General features: G+C 38.8%; 1 protein-coding gene across 1 annotated transcript in view; it reads right to left on the reverse strand.

The window, feature by feature from the left end:
* SIK2 (salt inducible kinase 2) overlaps nucleotides 1–22,976 on the reverse strand; it is a 138,031-nt gene that overhangs the window by 26,925 nt on the left and 88,130 nt on the right. Inside the window, exons 5-8 of the mRNA XM_079788755.1 lie at nucleotides 9,547–9,671; nucleotides 8,997–9,120; nucleotides 7,484–7,704; nucleotides 5,816–5,968 (exon numbers count right to left, since the gene is read on the reverse strand). Of these exons, the coding sequence (XP_079644881.1) occupies nucleotides 5,816–5,968; nucleotides 7,484–7,704; nucleotides 8,997–9,120; nucleotides 9,547–9,671 (623 nt within the window). The remainder of the gene's footprint in view (nucleotides 1–5,815; nucleotides 5,969–7,483; nucleotides 7,705–8,996; nucleotides 9,121–9,546; nucleotides 9,672–22,976) is intronic.

Consider the following 22,976-nt stretch of genomic DNA (forward strand, 5'->3'; position numbering starts at 1 on the left):
ATCAAAATAAATGAATAAGAAATATAATGAGCAGAATAAACTGGTGAATAAAATAGAATTAGAGGCATGGTAATAGAACAGATTGATGAATCTCAGAGGGAAAAGGGGTTGTGGGGGGGGGCAGGAAGAGATTAACCCAAGGTCTTATATGTATATATGTATATATGTATATATGTATACATGGACACAGACAATATGGTGGCAAAGGACTGGGACATGGTGGGAACTGGGTGGAGGGAGGCAATGGGGGGAGAGAGACATCTGTAAGACTCTCAACAATAAAGATTTTTTTAAAAATCTGGGGTAGCAGTACTTATATCAGACAAAATAGACTTTAAAAACAAAGGCTATAATAAGAGACAAAGAAGGACATTATATAATAATAAAGGAATCAACCCAACAAGAGGATTATAACCCTCGTAAACATTTATGTACCCAATATAGGAGCACCTAAATATATAAAGCAAATCTTGTTGGACATAAAGGGAGAGATGGACATCAATACAGTCATAGCATGGGATTTTAACACCCCATTGACATCAATGGATAGATCTACCAGATGGAAAATCAACAAAGATACAGCGGCCTTAAATGACACACTAGCTCAGATGGATTTAAAGGATATTTTCAGAGCATTTCACCCCAAGCAGCAGAATATACATTCTTTTCAAGTGCACATGGAACATTTTCCAGGACAGACCAAATGTTAGGACACAAAACAAGTCTCAATAAATTTAAGAAGATTAAAATCATATCAAGCATCTTCTCTGAACATAATGCTATGAAACTTGAAATCAATCATAAGAAGAAAACTGAAAAACACATGGAGGCTAAATAATATTACTAAACAATGAATTTGTTAACAATGAAATCAAGGAAGAAATCAAAAGATACCTTGAGATAAATGAAAACAGAAACAAAGCAATCCAAAATCTATGGGACACATTGACAGCAATACAGGCCTACCTCAAGAAACAAGAAAAATTTCAAATAAACATTCTAAATTTACACCTAAAAGAACTAAAAAAAAGAACAACAAACAAAGATTGGAGCAGAAATAAATAAGAGTCTAAAAAAACAATACAAAAGATCAATGAAATTAAGAGCTAGTTCTCTGAAAAGATAAACAAGATTGACACACTTAAAAAATATATTTTTTATTGATTTTAGAGAGGGGGCGGAAGAGAGAGAGAGAAAGTGAGAGAGAGAGAGAAACATCAATGATGAGAGAGAATCATTGGTGGGCTGCCTCCTGCACGCCCCCCACTGGGGACCAAGCCCGCAACCCGAGTATGTGTCCTTGACCGGAATCGAATCTGGGACCCTTCAGTCCCCAGGCCAATGTTCTATCCACTGAGTCAAACTAGCTAGGGCAGATTGACAGACTTTTAACCATCAAGAAAAAAAGAGAGAAGACCTAAATAAATAAAATCAGAAATGAAAGAGGAGAAGTAACCACTGATACCACAGAAATACAAAAGATTATAAGAAGATATTATGAACAACTAGATGCCAACACAGTGGATAATCTGGGAGAAATGGATAAATTCCTCGAAACATACAATTTTCCAAAACTGAATCAAGAAGAAAGAGAAAATCTAAACAAGCCATTTACAACCAACAAAATTAAAGCAGTAATGAAAAAGTCCCAACAAACAAAAGTCCCAGACTGGATGGCTTCACAGATGAATTTTACCAAACACTAAAAAAACTAACACCTGTCTCTTTCTCAAAATATTCTAAAAAATTCAAGAGGAGGGAAGACTCTCAAGCTCATTTTACAAGGCGGGCATTACCCTTATTCATATGAAGACACTACAAAGAAAGAAAATTAGAGGCCAATATTGCTGATGAACATAGATGCAAAAATCCTCAACAAAATATTAGCAAACTGAATTCAGCAATACATTACAAAGATCATACACCATGAGCCAGCTGATGTATTTCTGGGATGCAAGGCTGGTATAGTATCTGCAAATCAATTAACGTGATATACCACATTAACAAAGTGAAGGATAAAAATCATATGATCATATCAATAGATGCAGAAAAAGCATCTGACAAAAATCCAGTATCCATTATTATTTTTTAATATATTTTTATTGATTTCAGAGAGGAAGGGAGAGGAAGAGAGAGAAACATCAATGAGAGAGAATCATTGATTGGCCGTTTCCTGCACAGCCCCTACTGGGGATCAAGCCCAAAACCTGGGCATGTACCATGACCACAAATCAAACCATGACCTCTTGGTTCATAGGTCCACGCTCGGCCATTGAATCTCACCAGCTGGGCCAGCATCCATTTATGATAAAAACTCTCAGCAAAGTGGGGATAGAGGAAACATACCCCATCACAATAAAGGTCATATATGACAAGCCCACAGCTAACATCATACTCAACCTGGAAAAATTAAAAATGTTTCCTTGTCCTAGCCTGTTTGGCTCAGTGGAGAGAGCGTCGGCCTGTGGACCAAAAGGTCCCAGGTTCCATCCCGGTCAAGGGCATGTACCTTGGTTGCAAGCTCCTTAGGCCCTGGCCCTGGTTGGAGGCAACCAATCGATGTGTTTCTCTCATATCAATGTTTCTCTCTATCTTTCCTTCTCTCTTCCACTCTCCCTAAAAATCAATGGAAAAATATCCTCAGGTGAGGATTAAAAAAAAAAAAAAAAAAGGCGTTTCCTCTAAGACAGGGATGTCTACTTTCAACATTCCTATTTAAAAATAGTACTGGGCCCTAGCTGGTTTGGCTCAGAGAATAGAGCTCCTACGACTGAAGGGTCCCAGGTTTGATTCCAGTCAAGGGCACATGCCTGGGTTGCGGGCTCGATCCCCAGCAGGGGGCGTGCAGGAAGTAGTCGATCCATGATGCTCTCTCATCACTGATGTTTCTATCTCTCTCCCTCTCCCTTCCTCTCTAAAATCAATAAAAATATTAAAAACAAAACAAAAAACAACAAAATAGTACTGGAAGTCCTATCCACAACAATCACACGAAAAGAATAAAATAAAAAGCATTCACAACTGTAAAGTAAGAACTAAAACTATCATTATTTGCCGATAACAAGACACTATATATATATAGACCCTTAAAGAGTCCACCAAAAAAAAACCCCAACTAGAACTAATACATAAATTCAGTAAAGTAGCAGGATACAAAATAAATATTCAGAAATCAGTTGCATTTATATATATCAATAATGAATTATCCTAAGGGAAACTAAGAAAACAATCCCATTTACAATTGCATTAAAAAAAAATCTAGGAATAAATTTAACTAAGGAAGTAAAAGACCTGTACTTGGAAAATTATAAGACACTGAAGAAGTTGAAGATACAAATAAATGGAAGCGTATACCGTACTCATGGAAGACTTAAACATCATTAAAATGTCCATACTACCCAAAGCAATCTATAGATTCAATACAATTCCTAACAAGATACCAATGGCATATTTCACAGAACTAGAACAAATATTCCAAAATTTTATATGGAACCACAAAAGGCCCCGAATAGCCACAGCAATCTTAAGAAAGAAGAACAAAGTTGAAATTATCATGCTATACTAAAAGGCAATGGTAATCAAAACAGCATAGTAGTGTCATAATAACAGACATACAGATCACTGGAACAGTATAGAGTAACCAGAAATAAATCCATGTCTATATGGCAAATTAATATTTGACAAAGGAGGCAAGAACATAGGAGGGAGTAAAGACAGTCTTTTCAATAAATGATGTTGGGAAAATTGAACGATACATGGAACTAGACCACCTTCTTATATCATATTCAAGAATAAACTCAAAATGAATTAAAGACTTATATGTAAGACTCAAAACCATGAAATTCCTAAAAGAAAACATAGGCAGTAAAATCTCTGAATCTCTCTTTGCAATATATTTTTTTCCTGATATATGTTCTTGGGAAAGGGAAACACACACACAAACAAATGGGAGTACATCAAACTAAAAAGATTTTGCACAGTAAAGGAAACCATCAACAAAATGAAAAGACAACCCACTGAATGGGAAAATACATTCGCCAATGATACATCTGATAAGGGGTTAATATCCAAATTCATAAAGAACTCATTCAACTCAACACCAAAAAAACCCAAAGAATCCAATTAAAAAATTGGCAGAGGTCCTGAACAAACACTGCTCCAAAGAGGACACACAGATAACCAATAGACATATGAAGAGATTCTCAACATCACTAATATCAGAGTAATGCAAATTAAAACCACAACGTGATATCACCTCACACCTGTCAGAATGGCTATCATCAATAAATCAATAAACAAGTGTTGGTGATGATAGGGGGAAAAGATAACTCTTGTGCACTGTTTGTGGGACTGCAGATTGTTGCAGCTACTATGGAAAACAGTATGGAGGTCCCTCAAAAAATAAAAAAATGGAATTGCCTTATGACCCAATGATTCCACTTCTGGGTATATATCCGAAGAAACCCAAAGCACTACTTCAATATATCCACCCCTATGTTCATTGCAGTATTATTTGCAATAGCCAAACTATGGAAGTAACACAAGTGTCCATCAATAGAGTAGATAAAAAAGTGGTGGTACATATATACAATGGAATATTACTCGGCCACAAAAAAATCTTACCATTTGAGAAGGCCTGGATGGACCTGGAGAATATTATGCTAAGTGAAATAAGTCAGTCAGTGAAAGATAATTAGCATATGATTTCACTTATACGTGGAATGTAAAGAACAAAACAAACAAAATTGAAACAGACTCATAGACAACAGAAAACAGACTAATGGTTCATAGAGGGGAGAGGGATTGGATGAAAAAAGATGAAGGGATGAAAAAGTACAAATTGGTGTCCTGGCCAGTATGGTTCAGTTGGTTGGGCATCCTCCTGTGCACTGAAAGATTCCTGGTTCAATTCCCATTCAGAGAACATGCCAAGGTTGCAGGCTCGATCTCCAGTGGGGGTTTGCAGGAGGCAGCCGAATGATGTTTCACTCTCACACTGATGTTTCTCTCTCTCTCTCCCCTCCCTCTCCATTCCTCTCTCTCTAAAAACCAATAAAAAGAAGTATAAATTGGTAGTTACAATATAATCACAGGATGTGAAGTCCAGCATAGGGAATACAGTCAATAATATGGTAACAACTATGTATGGTATATGATTGTCTATCCACTATGCTGTATATCTGAAACTAATACAAAATAATATTAAATGTAAACTGCAAACAAAAAGAATAAAACCTTGCCATCTGCAACACCATGTATGAACCTAGAGGGTATTATGTCAGACAGAGAAAGACAAATGCTGTATGATTTCACTTGTATGTGGAATCTAAAAACAAAACAAACAAACAAACAAGCAGATAGAAACAGACTCACAGATAGAGAACATCTGGATGGCTGCCAGATGGAAAGGGGGTTGGGAGGCTGGGTGAAAAAAGGTGAAGGGAATCAGAAGTACAAATTGTAGTTATACAATACTCATAGGTATGTGAAGTACAGCATAGGATATAGTCAATATTATAATAACTTTGTATGGTGTCAGATGGATACTAGATTTATTGGGGTGATCATTTCCTAAATTATATAAATGCTTAATCATGGGTTGTACACCTGAAACTAATACAATATGTATGTCAACTGTAATTGGAAAAAAAGGTGCTAAAACATTTGAGAATCTAGTGAATGACAGGCAGAAACTTTACAGAAAAAGAGAGCACAGAGGATGAAATCCTAACCCTTTGTAATACAAGATGAACAATGTGTCAACCATGTGAACAGGCACATGCACAGATAAGACTATTGGCTAATGGGGTGTTACCTTGGCAACTGTTTGTTCAGCAATGGTGCTGGGCCGCCTCTGGCGGGCATCGAGCCTCTGCTCCACAGGAAAACTGCTCCTATGTGATTTCAGGCGCTCCACCAACAAGTAATAAATGGCAGCAAAGTGATTGTAGCTCTTGTTCTGCAAAGACTGAGAGAGAAAACAAGTGCTGAAGGCCAAGAGCCATAAAAATCAATCCAATGATCTATACCTGTCTAAAAAAAGATGGAAGAAATAATGTTTTCTTTCTTACAAACAGAGTAACAAAGTATGCCTCAAAATAAAAGCTGTTCCAGAGTTTAGAATGAAAGATCATTTCAAGTTTCTAGTTTTAATTATATACAGGGTGATACCATTAAATGACAGGCCCTTTGACATTAACAGGATCCATTTATTTTTCTGCATTCAGAGAAAATGCCATCACTGTCTCATGCAGACATTCCCCAATGCTGTCATGTGGTCCCATCTCATAGCTGTAACTATGGTGTAAGGTTGGTTAGCAACCTGAGCCCAGAGGCTCTAGATCTATAGCTTCTACACAAGTACAAACCACTGCAAACTCTGAAGTGACTGATTAAAGTCTTTGGGGAACTTTCTGGTAATTATTTTAGGCTGGAGAATGACATTTGGAAGCTAGATTGAGAGACACGGTGTCTCCGTTCCTAGGTAATTTTTTCCTCTTGCTTTTGCAGTCCAGCCCTCTTGAAACCTTGAATATAAAGTTGCTTCCCAATTTTTCACATTCCTTGTCCGCCAGATTTCCAGGGTACTAATGAAACAGAGAAACAACTGCTCCTTTCACTTCTAATTCCACCTGACAGTCTGTCTGGGTGCTGTGCAGTACACCTCAGAGGCAGAGCACGCAGCAAAAATTCCAGACCAGTGGAACTGTGCTCACATCAGAGTGCATGATGAGCAAAGCAGGAAAGCCAGTCTGATTTCACTTATGGCTACCATGAAGGAAAAGGCAGTACAGTTCAGAGCACTTAATATTCACAAGGGAGCACTTAAAATTCTTTCTTGTTATGGTCCCTCCTCAAAAGTACTGTTTTCTGTTTGTTTGTTTGTTTTACTACTGTGTAGGTATTAAGAATATGTATATCTTATGAATATGCTATTAAGGAAAGAAAGAAATAAAAGTGACGAGAAATTTTCTAGGTTCAAACCTTCTCGTACTTCCATATCAGGAATCTACCTGTTTTGTCTTCTCAGTTTCTCCAGTTCACAAGCTAAATCCAGTTGGCTTTCCTAAATCTGATGCCTACCATTCTTGTTTTCTGCTCAGCCCTCAGCCTTGTTCCATTAGCTGCACATTTATGTTCCATATAAACTAGTTTATTACCTATGTGAAACTACTTTATGGTTCATCTTAGAAAAAACTTGCTACTTTGTATTTGTTAAGCTTCTGTCTTTGTCTTTTCCTCAGTCCTATATAAACCATTCCTCTTGAGTTTTTTGGCAGATGAGCAAAGGCAGGGATTTATATGTTGAGTAAAAGAAAAAAGAAAAAGCCTGATTAATCTTCAGGGAATATTGAACAGTATGTTTAGGTGCTGGGGATGGCCATGCTAAATGACTAGGCTGATAGGTATGAGCATGAAATTTCAAGTTACTGAGTACAACAAAAGCCTAAAATTTTTTCAGTCAAATTTCTGATCACTTTACCTCAATGGTTTTCTGCTGATCTATTCCAAGGCTGTGCATCAGTCGCAGAACCTGTTCATTAAACTCCCCAATGGATGGCTCATTTTCTTGGCCTTGTGGATAGAGAACAGGTCTCTGTACAGGAACTTCTATGAGCATCCATTTATGCTCCTTGATTTGAGCTATGGTTAGCCTTTTGGACGGGTCTAGGACCAACATCCTTCGAATAAGGTGCTCACAATCTATGGAAAACACAATGGTACAAAAGTCACGTCAATCGCCTTGCACTTCAGGATGTTGTTTGCTTTATTGATGTGACTTTGTACAATGGCAGTAATCTTTGTGTCCTCCACAGCACCTACTGGAAAGCAGAAGGTCAAATGAATAAATAAATACATAAAGGTTACTTATATTTGTCAAGTACTCAGGGTGAATGTTGATATACAAAATTAACCATCACCATGAATGAATACTTAAGAAAAATAGGAGGCTGTAGGCCTATCCAATTTTGTGCTAAATGAACTGATTTATCAACTGAAAATACCTAGACACAGACTTAGATTTCCACTAAAAAACAAGCCTTCTTCCTAAAATAAGCAAATAATAAATGATCCTCAGTTAGGTCTAAGGCTCTGTGAGGCAAGAGCTAGCCAGTGGACTGCTGCTTTCTCATCAGTGCAACTGAGACAAATGTACGTAAAACATTACTTACTCCTGGTTCCACTAAGAAAACTGCACGGCTGTCCGTCTGGGCACCAGCTTATTTCCTGACATGACATCATGCTCTTTACCACGCCACATAAGCTTAGATCACTTGGTAGGTGCCAGGCATTCTGCTAAGTGCTTTATACAGATTAATTTAATTAATCCTCACAACAGCTCTCTTAGGAATTATGGTCTTTTCCATTTTATAAAGTGAGGAAATGGAAGCACAGGGAGGAGATATGATTGAAACCAGGCAGTCTGGCACTAAAGTCTACACTCTTAACTACTGAAGCATTATTTCTACTGTTTCTAGGAACAAAAGCATTAAGGGTGATAACCAAAAACTAATCTAAAGAGTAAACCTAACTGCTGCCTATGTTACAATCCAATATAAAACTGACTGGGATTACAGCATTTCATCTTAATTCAATAGTTTTGCCAGTTGCTTTTCAAATTTAATTTAAACATTTTAATTTTGCAACTTCCTGCCAAAAGATATGAGAAAATCCATTTCAAACTTAGAGTAAAATGGTTGTGAATCTGTATCTACAAAGAACTTCTCTAAGGCTAAAATAAACCTGGGACATTTATAGACCGAGAGTAAATGGGAGACTTGTGTTCTTAATCAGGGGAACTTTCTGTTTTCAGTTAGGAAGCCTGGAACTTTTCTCACCTACACGGAGGGGGCTGCTTATTTCTATGGGTTTTAAAGTAACTCAGTCACTTTATTTAGCACCCGAACTCTTAGAAAAAGGGAGGCCTTGCCTACGCGTTTCATTAGGAGCGCAGAATCTGTAGCACCCAATTAGTAAGATGAACAGGTTGTTACCTTCTGACATGAAATACGGAATCCGGAATCTTCCTTCCAAAACCCTTTGCCTCAAAATAGGAAGAGTGGGTCCATCAAAAGGCAGAGCTCCACAGACAAGGACATAAAGAACAACTCCCATGCTCTAGGGGACGAGAACAACGGGGTCATTTTTACACCAAGAACTTAAAACACTCTTTGTTCCCCCTAATATCCCTCAATGTCCTATGGACTAAAAAAATTTGTTTGAATGTACTATTTTCTTAAATTTAAAAAAAATCTGAAATGCTAATTATTACAATAAAGTATCCTATAATAAATATCAAAATACATTAATCATTTGATTACTACTTAACTTTAAATTACTGCTGATGTTAGAATGAGAACATCTGTCCTTAGAAATTCTTTCCTAGAATCCAATTCAAGATGCTCAACTAATTATAGTCCAATGGGTAGGGAAAGTATGAACTACTGCCTATGTGTTAGAAACAAGAGCTTTAAAGATGGGCCAAAGTACCAAGTATTATCCTTATAGATGCATTTAACAAAACACAGCAAAGCAAAGAAATACCCAAATATCCAGCTGTGGTCCTTCATACTGCTGCCCTTCAAAGACTTCTGGGGCTGCATAAGGGGGGCTGCCACACCAAGTTGCCAGCAGTTCACCACTTTTAAAGAAATTTCCAAAACCAAAATCTGTTGGAATAGAAATAAATGTTACTTTCATCTATGGTCTCAAACTATACTGAATTTCTCTGTAACAAATTTTATATGCTATATTAACATTATCACTGCTATTTACTTTGTGAGGAATGGATGACATCTATCCCATTTCCCTAGCATTTAGCACAGACTAGCAAATATTCAGCATTCAAAAAATATTTCTTGAATGAATGTATAAATGAATCAAGTTTTCTTCTCAAAAATAATAAGAGATTAGAAAAAATACTTTAATACTGTATTTTTAAGGCTGAAAGAAAATCCATTGGTGTGGACAACCAAATTGAATTTGATAATCTCAGAATTTTAATTACTCCAAGATTTAAGAGTTAGCTATCTTATATGGTCTGTAAGAAAGGAATCAAATAAGTAAAACTCTAAGATACTCCAAGTGACTGGCTGTTCCTACAGTCATTATCACAGGGCAGCAAAATATATAACCTTTTAAGGCAACTGAGTACAGTGTTTCCTAAGTAACAACTCTCTAAGTGCTGGCCCATGCATCTTGATATAGGCAGATACCTACCTGAATAGCTCATTAACATGTGATGGCTACATGGCCCAGTCACAGGCCACCTATCACCAGTACTTACTCATTTATGGAATGCAGTGGCATTATACTTCAAAACAGTTAATGGCCTTCCCCTATTAGTCATACTGAATCTACATCTTTGATATACAGCATGCACTCTGGAAATACTATACTCACATGCCTTCAATATGCATGAAAATTACAGCAGAATTCACTGAGCTTTGGTATAAACACAAGCTTGTGCCCTTTTGCTCAGCCTTCACATAGTCTCAAGTTCTTACTGAAGAAACAAATTCCTATTATTTTGTCAGGTATAGCCCCACTGTTCTGTTACAGCCTGACTGGAGAACACTGTCCTAGTGACAGGTACTGGCTCTGCACAGCATTGATGGACAGTGAGCGGCCCCAGGGGACTGGATCAAGTCTCCAGTGCCAGACTGACTGGCTATGTGACTTTGGATCAGTCTTTGTGAGCCTCAGTTTCCCAATCTGTAAAGCTGAAATAATAAATATACATAGTCAGCAGGTTGTTGTGGGAATCCAATGACAATATAAACTCACAATCTTCACACCTTGAGTTTGTACATTATGTGGAAGCGTTCTCTCAGCTAGTTGATGTAGAGCTGGTGGCAAGCAGCAGTAACTGTAACAATAGTCACAATCTCCAACATTACAACTTCATGGCAGAGTACAAACTAGGAAGTTAGGGAGAACTAGAACTGGCCTCCCATTTTGCCACTTTCTAGCTTCAAGTCCTCTAGGAAAGTAATTTAACTTCCCTGAACTGTAGTTTCTGTATCTATAAATGTGGGGATAACCCACCTGCCAAGATAGGATGCTATGAGGATTAAACTAGATTAAGAATATAAAATGCCTGGAGCATAAGTGAAATGAGCTCCCTTCTCCTTCTGTGGAGCATCATTATCAACTACCGCCGTTGAGAAAAAGGTCCTGAGAAAATACACAAGAAAGGTAGGAAAAGTATAGTGGAGCTTAAGGGTTCAGAAGAGAAAAGGGTGCGACGGGGGAAGAGACTCAGGCGCAGTCTACACCTGGTGGAGCAACACTGTGGTCTGTCCTTGGCACCCAGGAGTACGAGACAATAGGAACTCCTCCCTTCTCAGGTTCAGTCCTATACTCTGTTTTCCGTAAAGACTGTGAGAAAGGTCTTATTTTCTCCATTCCACCTCTAAGACTAACGGCGCACCTTACAACACATGTCCACATTGACAGCATTGTAAAGTTTTAACGTCCACATTAACAGCATTGTAAAGTTTTAACGTCTCAAAAAGCCAATCCAGAACTCCTTCATTCTGAACTTCCCTGGACTCTGGTGGAATGAACTCAGGGTTGACTGGGCAGAGGCCGGTCAGGAAAGCAGCCTGGCCTCTTTATTGCCTGAGCCTGCTCACTGTACATTTCATAGGCAAGAATAGGCGAGAGCAAGGAAAGCATCACGTGCTTGTGGCATTCCAGTCTCAACCCTGGCTTTACATGTCTAGGACACAGAAAGTGTCTTGTTAACTTGTAAAGAGTGGTACCAAGCAGACTGCGTACTTCTATTTCCTGTAAGTAACTAAAGAAAATTGGAACTTGAGCCTGTAGAAACAATAAAACACCAAAAGACAATGAGGTTCATGAAGGCTATTATTAATGGCATATATGCGGGTGTTTTCTATAAGCTTGTCAAAGTGCTTATACACATTGTATTTGTAATTGATCATCTGACACACCAGTGAAGGAAAACTGTAGAGTCAGGCAGATTTGGAATCAAATCCTGTATCTATAAATGTGGGGATAACACACCTGCCAAGATAGGATGCTGTGAGGATTAAGCTAGATTAAGAATATAAAATGCCTGGAGCATAAGTGAAACGAGCTCCCTTCTCCTTCTGTGGAGCATCATCATCAACTACTGCCTTTCAGAGAAAAAGGTCCTGAGAAAATACACAAGCTGTGTGATCTTGGGTAAATTACTTAACTTCTCGAACAGAGCCTTGATTTATCATTTGCAAAATGGGGATAATACCTACACTTCATAAAGTCTCTGTGAGCAACTTATTGTATATTAAGTCACTACTTATAGATAATATATAATGCATGAGTTACTCAAAAGAATAGAATTCTTCTTCCTCTTCTTGTTTTACTTATCTGCCTTCTCCATCAGACTAAACTCCTTGAGAGTAGAGAGGGGAATAATATATGTCTGAACTCCCAGCACTTAGCACATGCTCTCTGTAGAGAGCAGCCATTCAATGAAGGTTTGCTGATGAATATACTGTCATCTCTCTTGGAAGAACTTACTATGTGTCAGAAACTTCTCTAGGCTCTCTGAAGATGATTTCTTCTTAATAACCCTATTAGGTATCCTTATAGGGTTATTAAGAGAAAGTGAGGGTAGAAAGTTAAGGACCTTGCCAGAGTTTATACTAAGTTGTAGAACTGGAATGGAAACAAAGCCCTCACTGTTAACTACCACCTTTGTGTCCTTCCTGGCACAGTGATTTGTAGCTATTTTTGAGCAAGTTAATAATGGTCAGGTTTAAGAAGTGGCAATGGAAAGGCACTTAAAAATAAAAGCCTTTTTATTTCTTCACAGGAATCTGGATGATTTGCTTCAGTCAGTCTGCAGCTTTCTGCCTAGAAGCACACAGTAAAATGAAGGATGAGCAAGAGGGATAAAATATGAAAATGGCACAGCTATGCAGGATTTGTTTCTTATCGCCATTTATTCAAATGCAATGCATTAATGTGTCATCCTACCAACCAAATTCACTGCATTCTTTCATTAAACATTTGAGTGCCTACATGGATCAACCACTGTGCAAACACAGAAGAGATTCTAACTATAACAGGGGATAATAAAAGACAATACATTTTCATCTGATTTTTGGAAAGCATTAAGAAAACCATCACTTGAGCATTATTCCTCTTTATGCTAGACCCAAATCCAGCCTGGCTTGCTGGAAAGGAAACATCCTTCTAGTTTAATTTCTTGGGTCATGCTCTGATCTGTAAGTTAGTACCTAATACGATGGCTGCTATGTCCCTCAGGCGTTCTGTGTCCCGTTTTCCTGTCATAAATTGTATGCCATATAATGTTGAATTTGCTTTGTCATGAATATTTATTTTATTGTTTGGGTTGTAATTCAATACTATTGTTATACTGTTATTTATTTTGATTATTTGTTATTTAATTCAGGTTGGCTCCTATATCCTTTCAACATGTCACGTCTTTAAAAAATTTCATTTTAAGTATTTCCTTATTTTTTGGCATCAGAAGATGTTCCAGGCTTATCTTATATTTTCCCTACCCCAGCCTTGAAATCAAGCACTTTTCCAGAGGGGACCTGGTCCCTTTTACAGGAATTATATTTAGAAACCAAGACTAGGACCTAGGTGTGCTCATTACAACTGGGATGTCACTGCTTCTAAGCCCTGCCAGCAGACAGGAAGTATATGTATGAGTGCTAATTCATGTATACATACACACTTGTATTTATTTTCGTACCTATCTATATGTATATATGTTTTCTTAAAACCCTTCATTTCATACTGATACTTCTCACAGTGATCTAGGGTTCAGCCTAGAATTATTTTGATACTATTTTTATTCATACATGATTGAGCAACTCTGAAAATATTTTGAAGGTATAAATGAGGCAGGATAGAAAGAGGTTAGGGGTAGCTCCCAACAAGTGGAATGAGGAAGTAGGAACAGACACTGCAAGCCAATAAGCTGCTAGGGCCTCTCACCAGAGCCCCCCCTCCATGCATGATTGAAGGGAGACAGTTTATGGCAGGAAATCACTGAGGTGGTGGCAGAATCCAAGATGGAGGGAAAATTCACTGGAAACTGACCCCTAAGCTCGTTATCCATCATTATAATGAAAATTGACACCCAAAGTAGGAGGGGGCACCAAGGGTGAAAAATGCCAGGGCATTTCAAGAATGACCATTTTAGGAACAAGACTCCCCTCCCAACCAGAAGGCAGGGACAGAATTTGGCTCCCCAAAGTTCAGGAACAGCCCATGCTTGGAAACACAAAATCCCAAGAAGTGACTGATCATGGCTTGCCCCTCACTGGTGGGATTGCTCGCCTCTCATGTACTTTGGCTTCTTTCAGAGAGGCGCCTGGGAGACTTACAGGCAGTGGCAGCTCCTTTGGGGCTTACCCGCGACCCTGACTTCAGGAACCCACGTCCTGGCCTCTTTCCCTTAACCTAAATAAAACTTGCTTTCCCTTTCACTCCAACTATGATCTTGAATTCTTTCTTGCACAAAGTCAAGAACCTGCAGGTCATGGAATGCTCAGGGTCCCATGTTGGGTTGGCTTTGGTGATATAAAGAAGTTTCTTTCTTCTGGAGAAATTTGTCATTTGGGTAAGAGTAATTGTTTGCACTCTCCCTCATAACATACCTTGAATTTTTCAGATGAACCATGATTTTCAACATTTCTTGAACATAGCCGGAAAAAAGACACATCTTCCTAAAAAAACTCTTAGCTTCTCAATTTTAAGTAAGTTCAATATCCTCTCTAATAAAATGGTAATATGCAAATTAACCATCACTCCACTACATAAGCCACGCCCACCAGCCAATCAGGGCGAGTATGCAAATTAACCCCAATCCAAGATGGCTACAGCCACAGAGAGCAAGGTTTCCTAGGTAACAGAGTAAGCCAAGCTTTCCATAGCCATTGCAGGCCTAAGCCTCCACTCAAGCTACAAAGTTTCAATTATAGGAGGTAAACAAATTCAAACAAATGGCGGCAGAATGGAGCTTGAGAGAGCAGGCCAGGGTTGCCGGCGGCCACAGGGGAAGCAAAGCTTTCCGCACACCCTGGCCGGGCTCACCCGCTTAAGGCAACAAAGTTTCAATTGTAGAAGGTGAATTAACTGCCACAGAAATGGCTGCCGGAGCCCCAGGCTTGGCTCCGCTCCAGGCTACAAAGTTTCAATTGTAGAAGGAAAATAAATTCCAGATACCAGGGCCTCCCCTTGGGTTGCCAGGGGGCATGGCTGGCCTGCAAACCACCACAGGCCCCTCGCTCAGGCCGCCCCACACCCCAAGGGAACCCCCACCCTTATCTGTGACACCCTTCAGGGCAAACCAGCTGGCCCCCACCCGTGCACCAGGCCTCTATCTTATCTAATAAAAGAGTAATATACAGATTGATCATCACTGCAACACACAATATAGCTGCCCCCATGTGGTTAAAGATCCTGCCCCCATGTGGACACAAGATGGCCACCACAAGATGGCCAGCAGTAGAGGGCAGTTGGGAGGCACCCGGCCTGCAAGGGAGGGCAGTTGTGAGGGACCAGGCCTGCAAGGGAGGGCAGTTGAGAGGGACCAGGCTTGCAAGGGAGGGCAGTTGGAGGTGATCAACCCTGCAGGAGAGGGCAGTTAGGGGTGACCAGGCTGGCAGAGGAGGGAAGTTGGGGGCAAACAGGCTGGCAGGGGAGCAGTTAAGCATCAACCAGGCTGGAAGCAGAGTGGTTAGGGGGTGATCAGGCTGGCAGGCAGAAGCGTTTAGGGGCAATCAGGAAGGCAGGCAGGCAAGCAGTTGGGAGTCAGCAGTCCTGGATTGTGAGAGGGATGTCCGACTGCCTGTTTAGGCCCGATCCCACCAGGAGTCCCAGATTGGAGAGGGTACAGGCTGGGCTGAGGGACAACCCTCTGCCGTGCACGAATTTCGTGCACCGGGCTTCTAGTAAGATCATAATAAGTTTTAAAAACAAAAAGACAACTAGTCCTTGAACATTGACTAATAAAATCCAAAAACATTTATGTCATGCCTACTTTGGGGTAAGCATTACACACTTGATATATCTGCATTTATTATCTCACCTAATCATGATGACAGCCCTGGAGGTGCTGTGAAGTATAATTGTCCTTACGTTACAAATGAGGGAACTGAAGCTCAAAGTGGTTAATTGACTTGCCCAAGTATCTACAGGTCCTTTGAACTCCAAGCCAGGGGTCCTTTTTCACTATATCACAGATGTTCCAAGAATATAATGAGTCAGTGAAGTTTAATCCAATTTCACATCAGACAGAGAGATTTCCTAATTTATACCTCTGCCAGAAGACCCTGACAAGTGAGGGCTTTCTTTTCTTTACAACATTGAACGCTATGTTAATAGCATCCTAATAAGCAAATGGGAATAATTAAGATGTACACAAAATAAATGTTAGAAATCTATATCAACATTCATTTTAGGACTCAGTCTTCATTTTAAGACTGCATGAGGTGTTAACAGACCTATCTTGTCCTTTTCACGTGAAGATGATCCATGCTCCTGTCCCTATGACCCTATGGCATGTACTCCAAGGTTTTACTCTAACAATAATTTTGAGATTTCCTTGTATTAGCATATTCTCTTACCTGGTTTCTGTGTGGCCTAAAATGTTTATAAAAGAGAGAGTTTGGGGTAGGGTATTTAACCACAGAAAAGGTAAATTACTGTTGACTGGCTCTCATGGAAATTAACTTGGCCTCAAAAGCTGAATCCTCTAGTTACCTCTTATCTAACTAACGAGTAACAGACCATGAATATATTTGAAAACAGTACTAGAACTGCTATTATTGTTTTCTGTTTTATATTTTGAAAGTGACTGATTGACCTGTATCTTCCTGATAACAAAACCCAATTAGTACAGAGTGTATAAGCTGATCCTGATGCTTACTGTGTGATGGGGACCAAGCACATTAGAGAATTCTGTGGTGTCTGTTGGAGTGAAGTAAATCAAACATTAGCATGCATACAAACCATCTGGGGAACCTGCTAAAATGTAGATTCTGATTCAGTAGGTCTAGGGCTGGGCTTGAAATTCTGCCTAACAAGCTCCAAAGTGATGCTTATGCGCTGGCTCCTAGACCACTCTTTGAGTAGCCAGGAAATAGAGATAAAACAGAAGTTGTGGAAAAAATATAGACGATGCTAAACAGCTCCGACTGTTTATTGTTGCAAAATGATTATAATAACTAAGTACTTTCAGGATTTTTACTTAAATGGCAGAAAGACCAAGTAGAAGATGTCATTAGGTAAACTATTTAAGTCATTTTTTAGAAAAGGAAAAAAGCAAACAAAGCATTACACACCAGCCTTTCAAGCTAAGAAAAGGTAAACAATTTCTAGGAATGAACACAACCAAGGCAAAACTCCAGCAGGGTGTTAAAATGTCTAATTTAGAATTAAAAAAAATCCTCCTCCAGAGCAGCAGATGGCTTTAGGGTTAAATTTATCCTGGTTTCTAAAATTCCCAGTAGAATTCAGATATATAGACTCACTGAAGAGTTATACCTCTTTTGTAACTATTATAATAGGAGTGAAGAAGACAATGATGAGGAAAAGAAAGCTGACAAATGAAAGGTAGGTGAGTGGTAGAGATGAAGCTGACCCATTGCACAAACTGAATAGCCATCAGCCAACACTGACGTCAATGCACACTTTGTTGCCCACCAGCAAGAAAAGGCCAGCTGCATAGTTGACTTCCAAACATCAGTCACTGCCTCCCTGCCTGACCGAAGGGCACAAATACAATCAGCACAGCTGAGATAGAATGCCATCTTGCTGACCAGAGCAAGACAGCTATTTGTCCAATGAGAGAGTTCAGTGAACTAAGAAGCAAATCAATTCCTTAGCCCAAAATGGAGTGGGGAGGTGGAGATGGGAAAAACAAAGCAATATGAAACAAACCCTGTGAGCCCCCTTCCATATTCCAGGCTTAATGTGCTGCTAGGGCTAAGTAGGCTTGAAGGATAAAGGATAAGGTCTCATTGGGCTTGCTGAGGCAAAGCTGTTTTACATTTTACCTAATGCTAGTGGCAGGAGGATAATAAATGGAAGAGTTCTAATAAATATTTTACCAATGAAATCTGCCGCAGGCTCCCCCACTCTTTTTTGGTTCCAGGGCACAAAACTGGAATTTTATATACAAAAACCTTGTCTCAAGGTCTTCTAGTAAGCAGGAAGATTGTTAGAAGCGATAATGGGAGATAGTGGGCCACTCAGAAACCCTGGGTCAACTCCTAAAGGAAGCATTGGCCTTCAGCTAAAGACAAGGGACTTGTGATGCACAGGTCAGATGAATGAGTCTCATTACACATTACTAATTATACTGAAGGTCCCCCAGGAAAAAAATTAATTTGCATCAAGCAGAGATAATTTAGAATATAAATGGTAAACTTTCTTTATTCCTCTGAGGATTTGTATTTAATAAGGCTTTAAGGACTTGGTAATAAAAAAACACACAAAACCCACACATAGTGTGGGGGTTTATATGACTATCAAAAATTTCAGGTTTGTTGTCACATGGAATCAATTACACATTAAATACAAATACTAGCTCCCTTTAATTTAGTGTTACATGGTGCCAGTAACAATTTATTTAACAAACACTAAAATAGTAATATGTACCAGGTACTGTTCTAAGTATTTTACAAATATTAACCAGTAACTACTAGGAGATACGAACTTCTATCATTCCCTCTTTACAGTCAAGAAAACTGAGGACAGAGAAGTTAGGTAATGTGTTCAAGGTCATGCAGCTAGTAAGTGGCAGAGCCAGGATTCAAACGCAGGCAGCCTGGCTCTGGTGCCCATATTATTATCTACTACCCTTACTGTCTCTAACATTATCCCTAATCCCTACAGTGTTCCCGAGGAACAGAGTAATCTCTACCTAACAAATATGGAAACCTAGACTCCGAGAGGTTAAATAATCAGCCCAAGGTCACAAAGCCAGAATTTGCACCTGAACTGCCTAATACCAACTCTACATTCTTTACGTGAAACCTTGTTTGAACTGTGGTATTTGTGAAAACTTCCTTCAGGTAATTCATACATTTTTATCCTTATCTAACCATTTATTGCTAACATTTCAGATTAGGAAAGTTAAAGACTAAAACTAAATATCCTTCATCTATTTATTTTCAACTTTATACTTAAATAATCATAGCAAAAATAGCTAGGAGAAAAGAGTACTCCAAGTACTAATACTAATGAAAGCCAATTATTTCTTTGCATTTTGCCTCTTACTCTGAATGTCCTAACACTCATATTTTGCAAAGGCTGGAGGTCTCATAATTGAGGCACCGAGCGTACACAGGTGTGGATGAGCCCATGGTTTATCATCGTCTGGTGTCTTTGCCCACTGGAGCATAAAGTAGATGCTGATTTCAAAACCATGTTTCTGTATTTATTAAAATGAACTGTTGGTTTCTGTTTTATAAACAGAGACAAATACAGGATAGTTTAAGTTAACCTAGTTTTGGTTTGCAATTCTCTTCAATTTCAACATATAAGATGGCTAAAACAGTTCATTTATCCAACCCATTTAGCAATTAAAGAGATCTTCATAAGTAGAATAAACAGAGACTGAGAGAATAATTTTATATTTTATTCTGGGTTCTTGCAATTTTTCCATGGAGCACCACCTTTCCTACTTGTGTTAGATTTCTTTAAAATTTAAGAAGAATCTTCTGAAATCGGAAGATATTTTTAAAGAAAGCAGAGCCATAAAGTTATAAAATCTATGGATAAACATAACTCTCCTGGAGAAGTTCTTTCACAACACTGGAACGCATCTAAGCTTTGATGGCATGTGGAATCCCTCATGATCTGGCTCTGCTTACCTGTGCAGGCTCCTTACCTATCATTCCTCACGGGCACCTACGTCCCACTAGGTCTGCTCTGTAGTTTCCCTACAAACTTTTGAGTTTTCTGGCCTGCCTGCCTTTGCACATGCTGATCCATCTGCTTGGAGCTGCATCCCTACCTCACCCCTTCAACCCACTCTCACTGTCCCACCACAGATGTCTTAAGCAAGTCTTAGCTAATACTTTCTTCAAGGCAGAGCAGTCTTTCTCCTAGCCTTTACAACAACTTTCTCTCTGTGTTATATTGACTTAAAGGTCTAGTTCTGGATTAACTCCTTAACACGTTAAGCGCCCAGTCAGTCACCGGTGACTGACACTATACTTTCCGTCCGAAAGATAAAACAGGCTGGGCGCTTAACGTGTTAAGGTGAGAGCAGAGTTGAGTTTTATTGCATTGCTGTCATTTTGTCTTGAAATATCTGCATCTCTAGGACTTAGCTCAGGAGCATAATAGATGCTTAATAAACATTTACTAAAATTTGTGGTAAGTGGTGGTGAAGATGACAAAAAAATGTGGGCAAGATGATATTTGAGTGCTTAGATACAGTGTGTGTGTATACTTGTGAGGCAAGGAATCAAGGACACAAATGGATAAATACAGAATGATGAAACTCAAAATTCAGTTAGTGAGTACCCCATGAGGGATAACTGGCAACGCTTGGAAACAACAACATGGTGCAGTGGAAGAAATACACACTGTGGTCAGAGAGACCTAGGTTTGAATTCCAGGTGTGCTACTTACTATCTGAGTCACCTTGGCAAGTTATTTAATCTTTTTGTATTTCATCTTTCTCACCTAAAAACTGGCAAGAGCTATGCAGCTTCTAGGGTTGCTGTGAAGATTAAATGATAAAGTACCTAGCAGGATACCTGAAAATAGTGAAGGCTCAATATGTTAGCCGTTATACTAGTTTAACCAGAGATAACACTTTAGGTCTTGGACATCTTACTGATCTTCTAGATAAAAATTAGAAGGCCTTGAAGTTTAGATATTAAAAAATAATAAAACAGCAAAAACAAACAAAAACTAGAGATCTCATGATGACATTAGAAATACTGAGTTTACCTACAATATTCCTAGATCATACAGACATATGATAGCCAGGTAGAGCTGAGTATGCTTTGTTTCCAAGTTTCTTTGGTTCTACTTGAACATTTTCTTTTGAGAAGTTCTGACAGCGAACTCTGTAATTCCTGGAGCATATGACTCAGACCTCTAACCTTTCTCTGCCTGAAAACACTCCCAAAACTCCTCTGAGGTATTGTCTTGTGATTTTTTTGTTGTTTTGGTGATAAATGAATGCAAAGGTGAAGCAGAGGTTTCCCCCTCCTTTCTACAGAGGTAAGGACTTCAAAAAACAAGAGCCAACTCTGAAGAGGGCAATTTGAGGGCATCAGATGTTTATATTTTATTCTGGGTTCTTGAAGGTAAACAAAAGAGAGTAAACAAAAATTCCAGGGACGTGCATTACAGAAGGTCGGCAAAAAGGAGTGAAATGAAAGCAAATGGAAGGGCCAAAAGATGGGAAAAACACAAATGAGAGAAGTGACCACACATAAGAAACTATGGAGACACTAATGTAGTAGATTACATTTTCAAAACAAAAATGACAAATCATATAATTCTTTATATATATATATATATATATATGTATATATATATATATATATATATATAAATAAATAAAGTGGGAATATAGCAAATTAACTTTATCTTATCAAATACTTTGTCTTATTCAGGCGATCCCACGATTAAAAAAAAAAATCACAGACTGCAGAATAGAAAATCCATTCATTACCTCCTTGTAACATATGTAACATTGGCATTTAAAATTAATTATTTGCAGGGGCCTGAACCCTAGCCCCTTCTGGGGGAGGTCTCCTGCCCCGATGGCTGCTTCGTGCTTCCCATGCCCAGCTCAGATGAGGACCCAGGTGACCGACAGAGACTTGGCCGACAGCAGCTGCCCTCTCACTCCAACAAGAATTGTTTGAGTTGTCTTGTACCCATGGTGTGGGGGAGTGGGTTTACGATATCTAAATCCAGCCTACCACCAGGAATGCTCAGGACCTACTCAAGAAGGCAAATAATCCTTTCCACTAATATTTACAGGGTAAAATAAGATTGTTGTTAGAGTAATAAATTTGACAGTAAAATAGTAGTCAAGTTTTCAGGCAAATTTAAATTGGCTAGTTGAAACAAGCGAATATGCTAGAAAAATTAATTGTACTGGACAAAAAGGTGTTCCTAAAGTGTTAACTAAAATTTTTATTGGTAGTTCATCTCATGATAAAATTGCACACCATGTAATGAACCTAAAACAGTAATATTATAGTGCAAAAAATTAAAATTTAAAAACCATCAAGACTACATTATAAAATTTTCAAAAGCCTCCTAATATTTAAATCAAGAAAGGGGGGGATAGTAGAAGAATTCATGTAAGGAAAAATAACCTGTAAGTAAGTTACATCTAGAAAATTAATACTTTAGAAAATTAATTGTAAGGCTAAAAGCAAGGCACCCATGAAAAACACACAAGGTGTCAAAACAAGCCAGAGGAAAATCATTTGGGCAAAAAAGGAAATAGGATCCCAAGTCAAATTTATAGAAAATATTCCTTTATTAACTTTTGGTCGAGAATATGATTGTATATTTTCAGAAAACAACTCCGAGACCATGTGGATTCCAGCAACAGAGAGGAATCGACAGGACTACTCCAGCCATGAAGACAGAAGAGAAGCAGTCCAGAGATGGAAGATGCCGACGTCGCCTTGCCATACTAGCAGTTAGCAGCTGTGCGTCACTGCAAGTTGCCCAGGACCAAACCAGAGAGAGTCGGACCTGCATTACCACCATTTGTCCACCATCCAGAACTGAAATGTCATTGCTGACATGTACACATAAGGAACTGTTTGACATTGAAATTGGGTCTCAAAAGAACTGTTGGCCCAGAAAGAAACTCAATACAGACTGATTCATTTGCCTGTCAGCATAACCATTATTGCTTTTCTCATTTTCGGTTCTTATAAGTGCATTTCTAATAGCACATGATCTCACTCATCTAGGGGAAATAATGAACA

This window comes from Cnephaeus nilssonii, assembly GCF_951640355.1.
Source record: "Cnephaeus nilssonii genome assembly, chromosome: 13".
In the NCBI taxonomy this organism is placed as follows: domain Eukaryota; kingdom Metazoa; phylum Chordata; class Mammalia; order Chiroptera; family Vespertilionidae; genus Cnephaeus; species Cnephaeus nilssonii.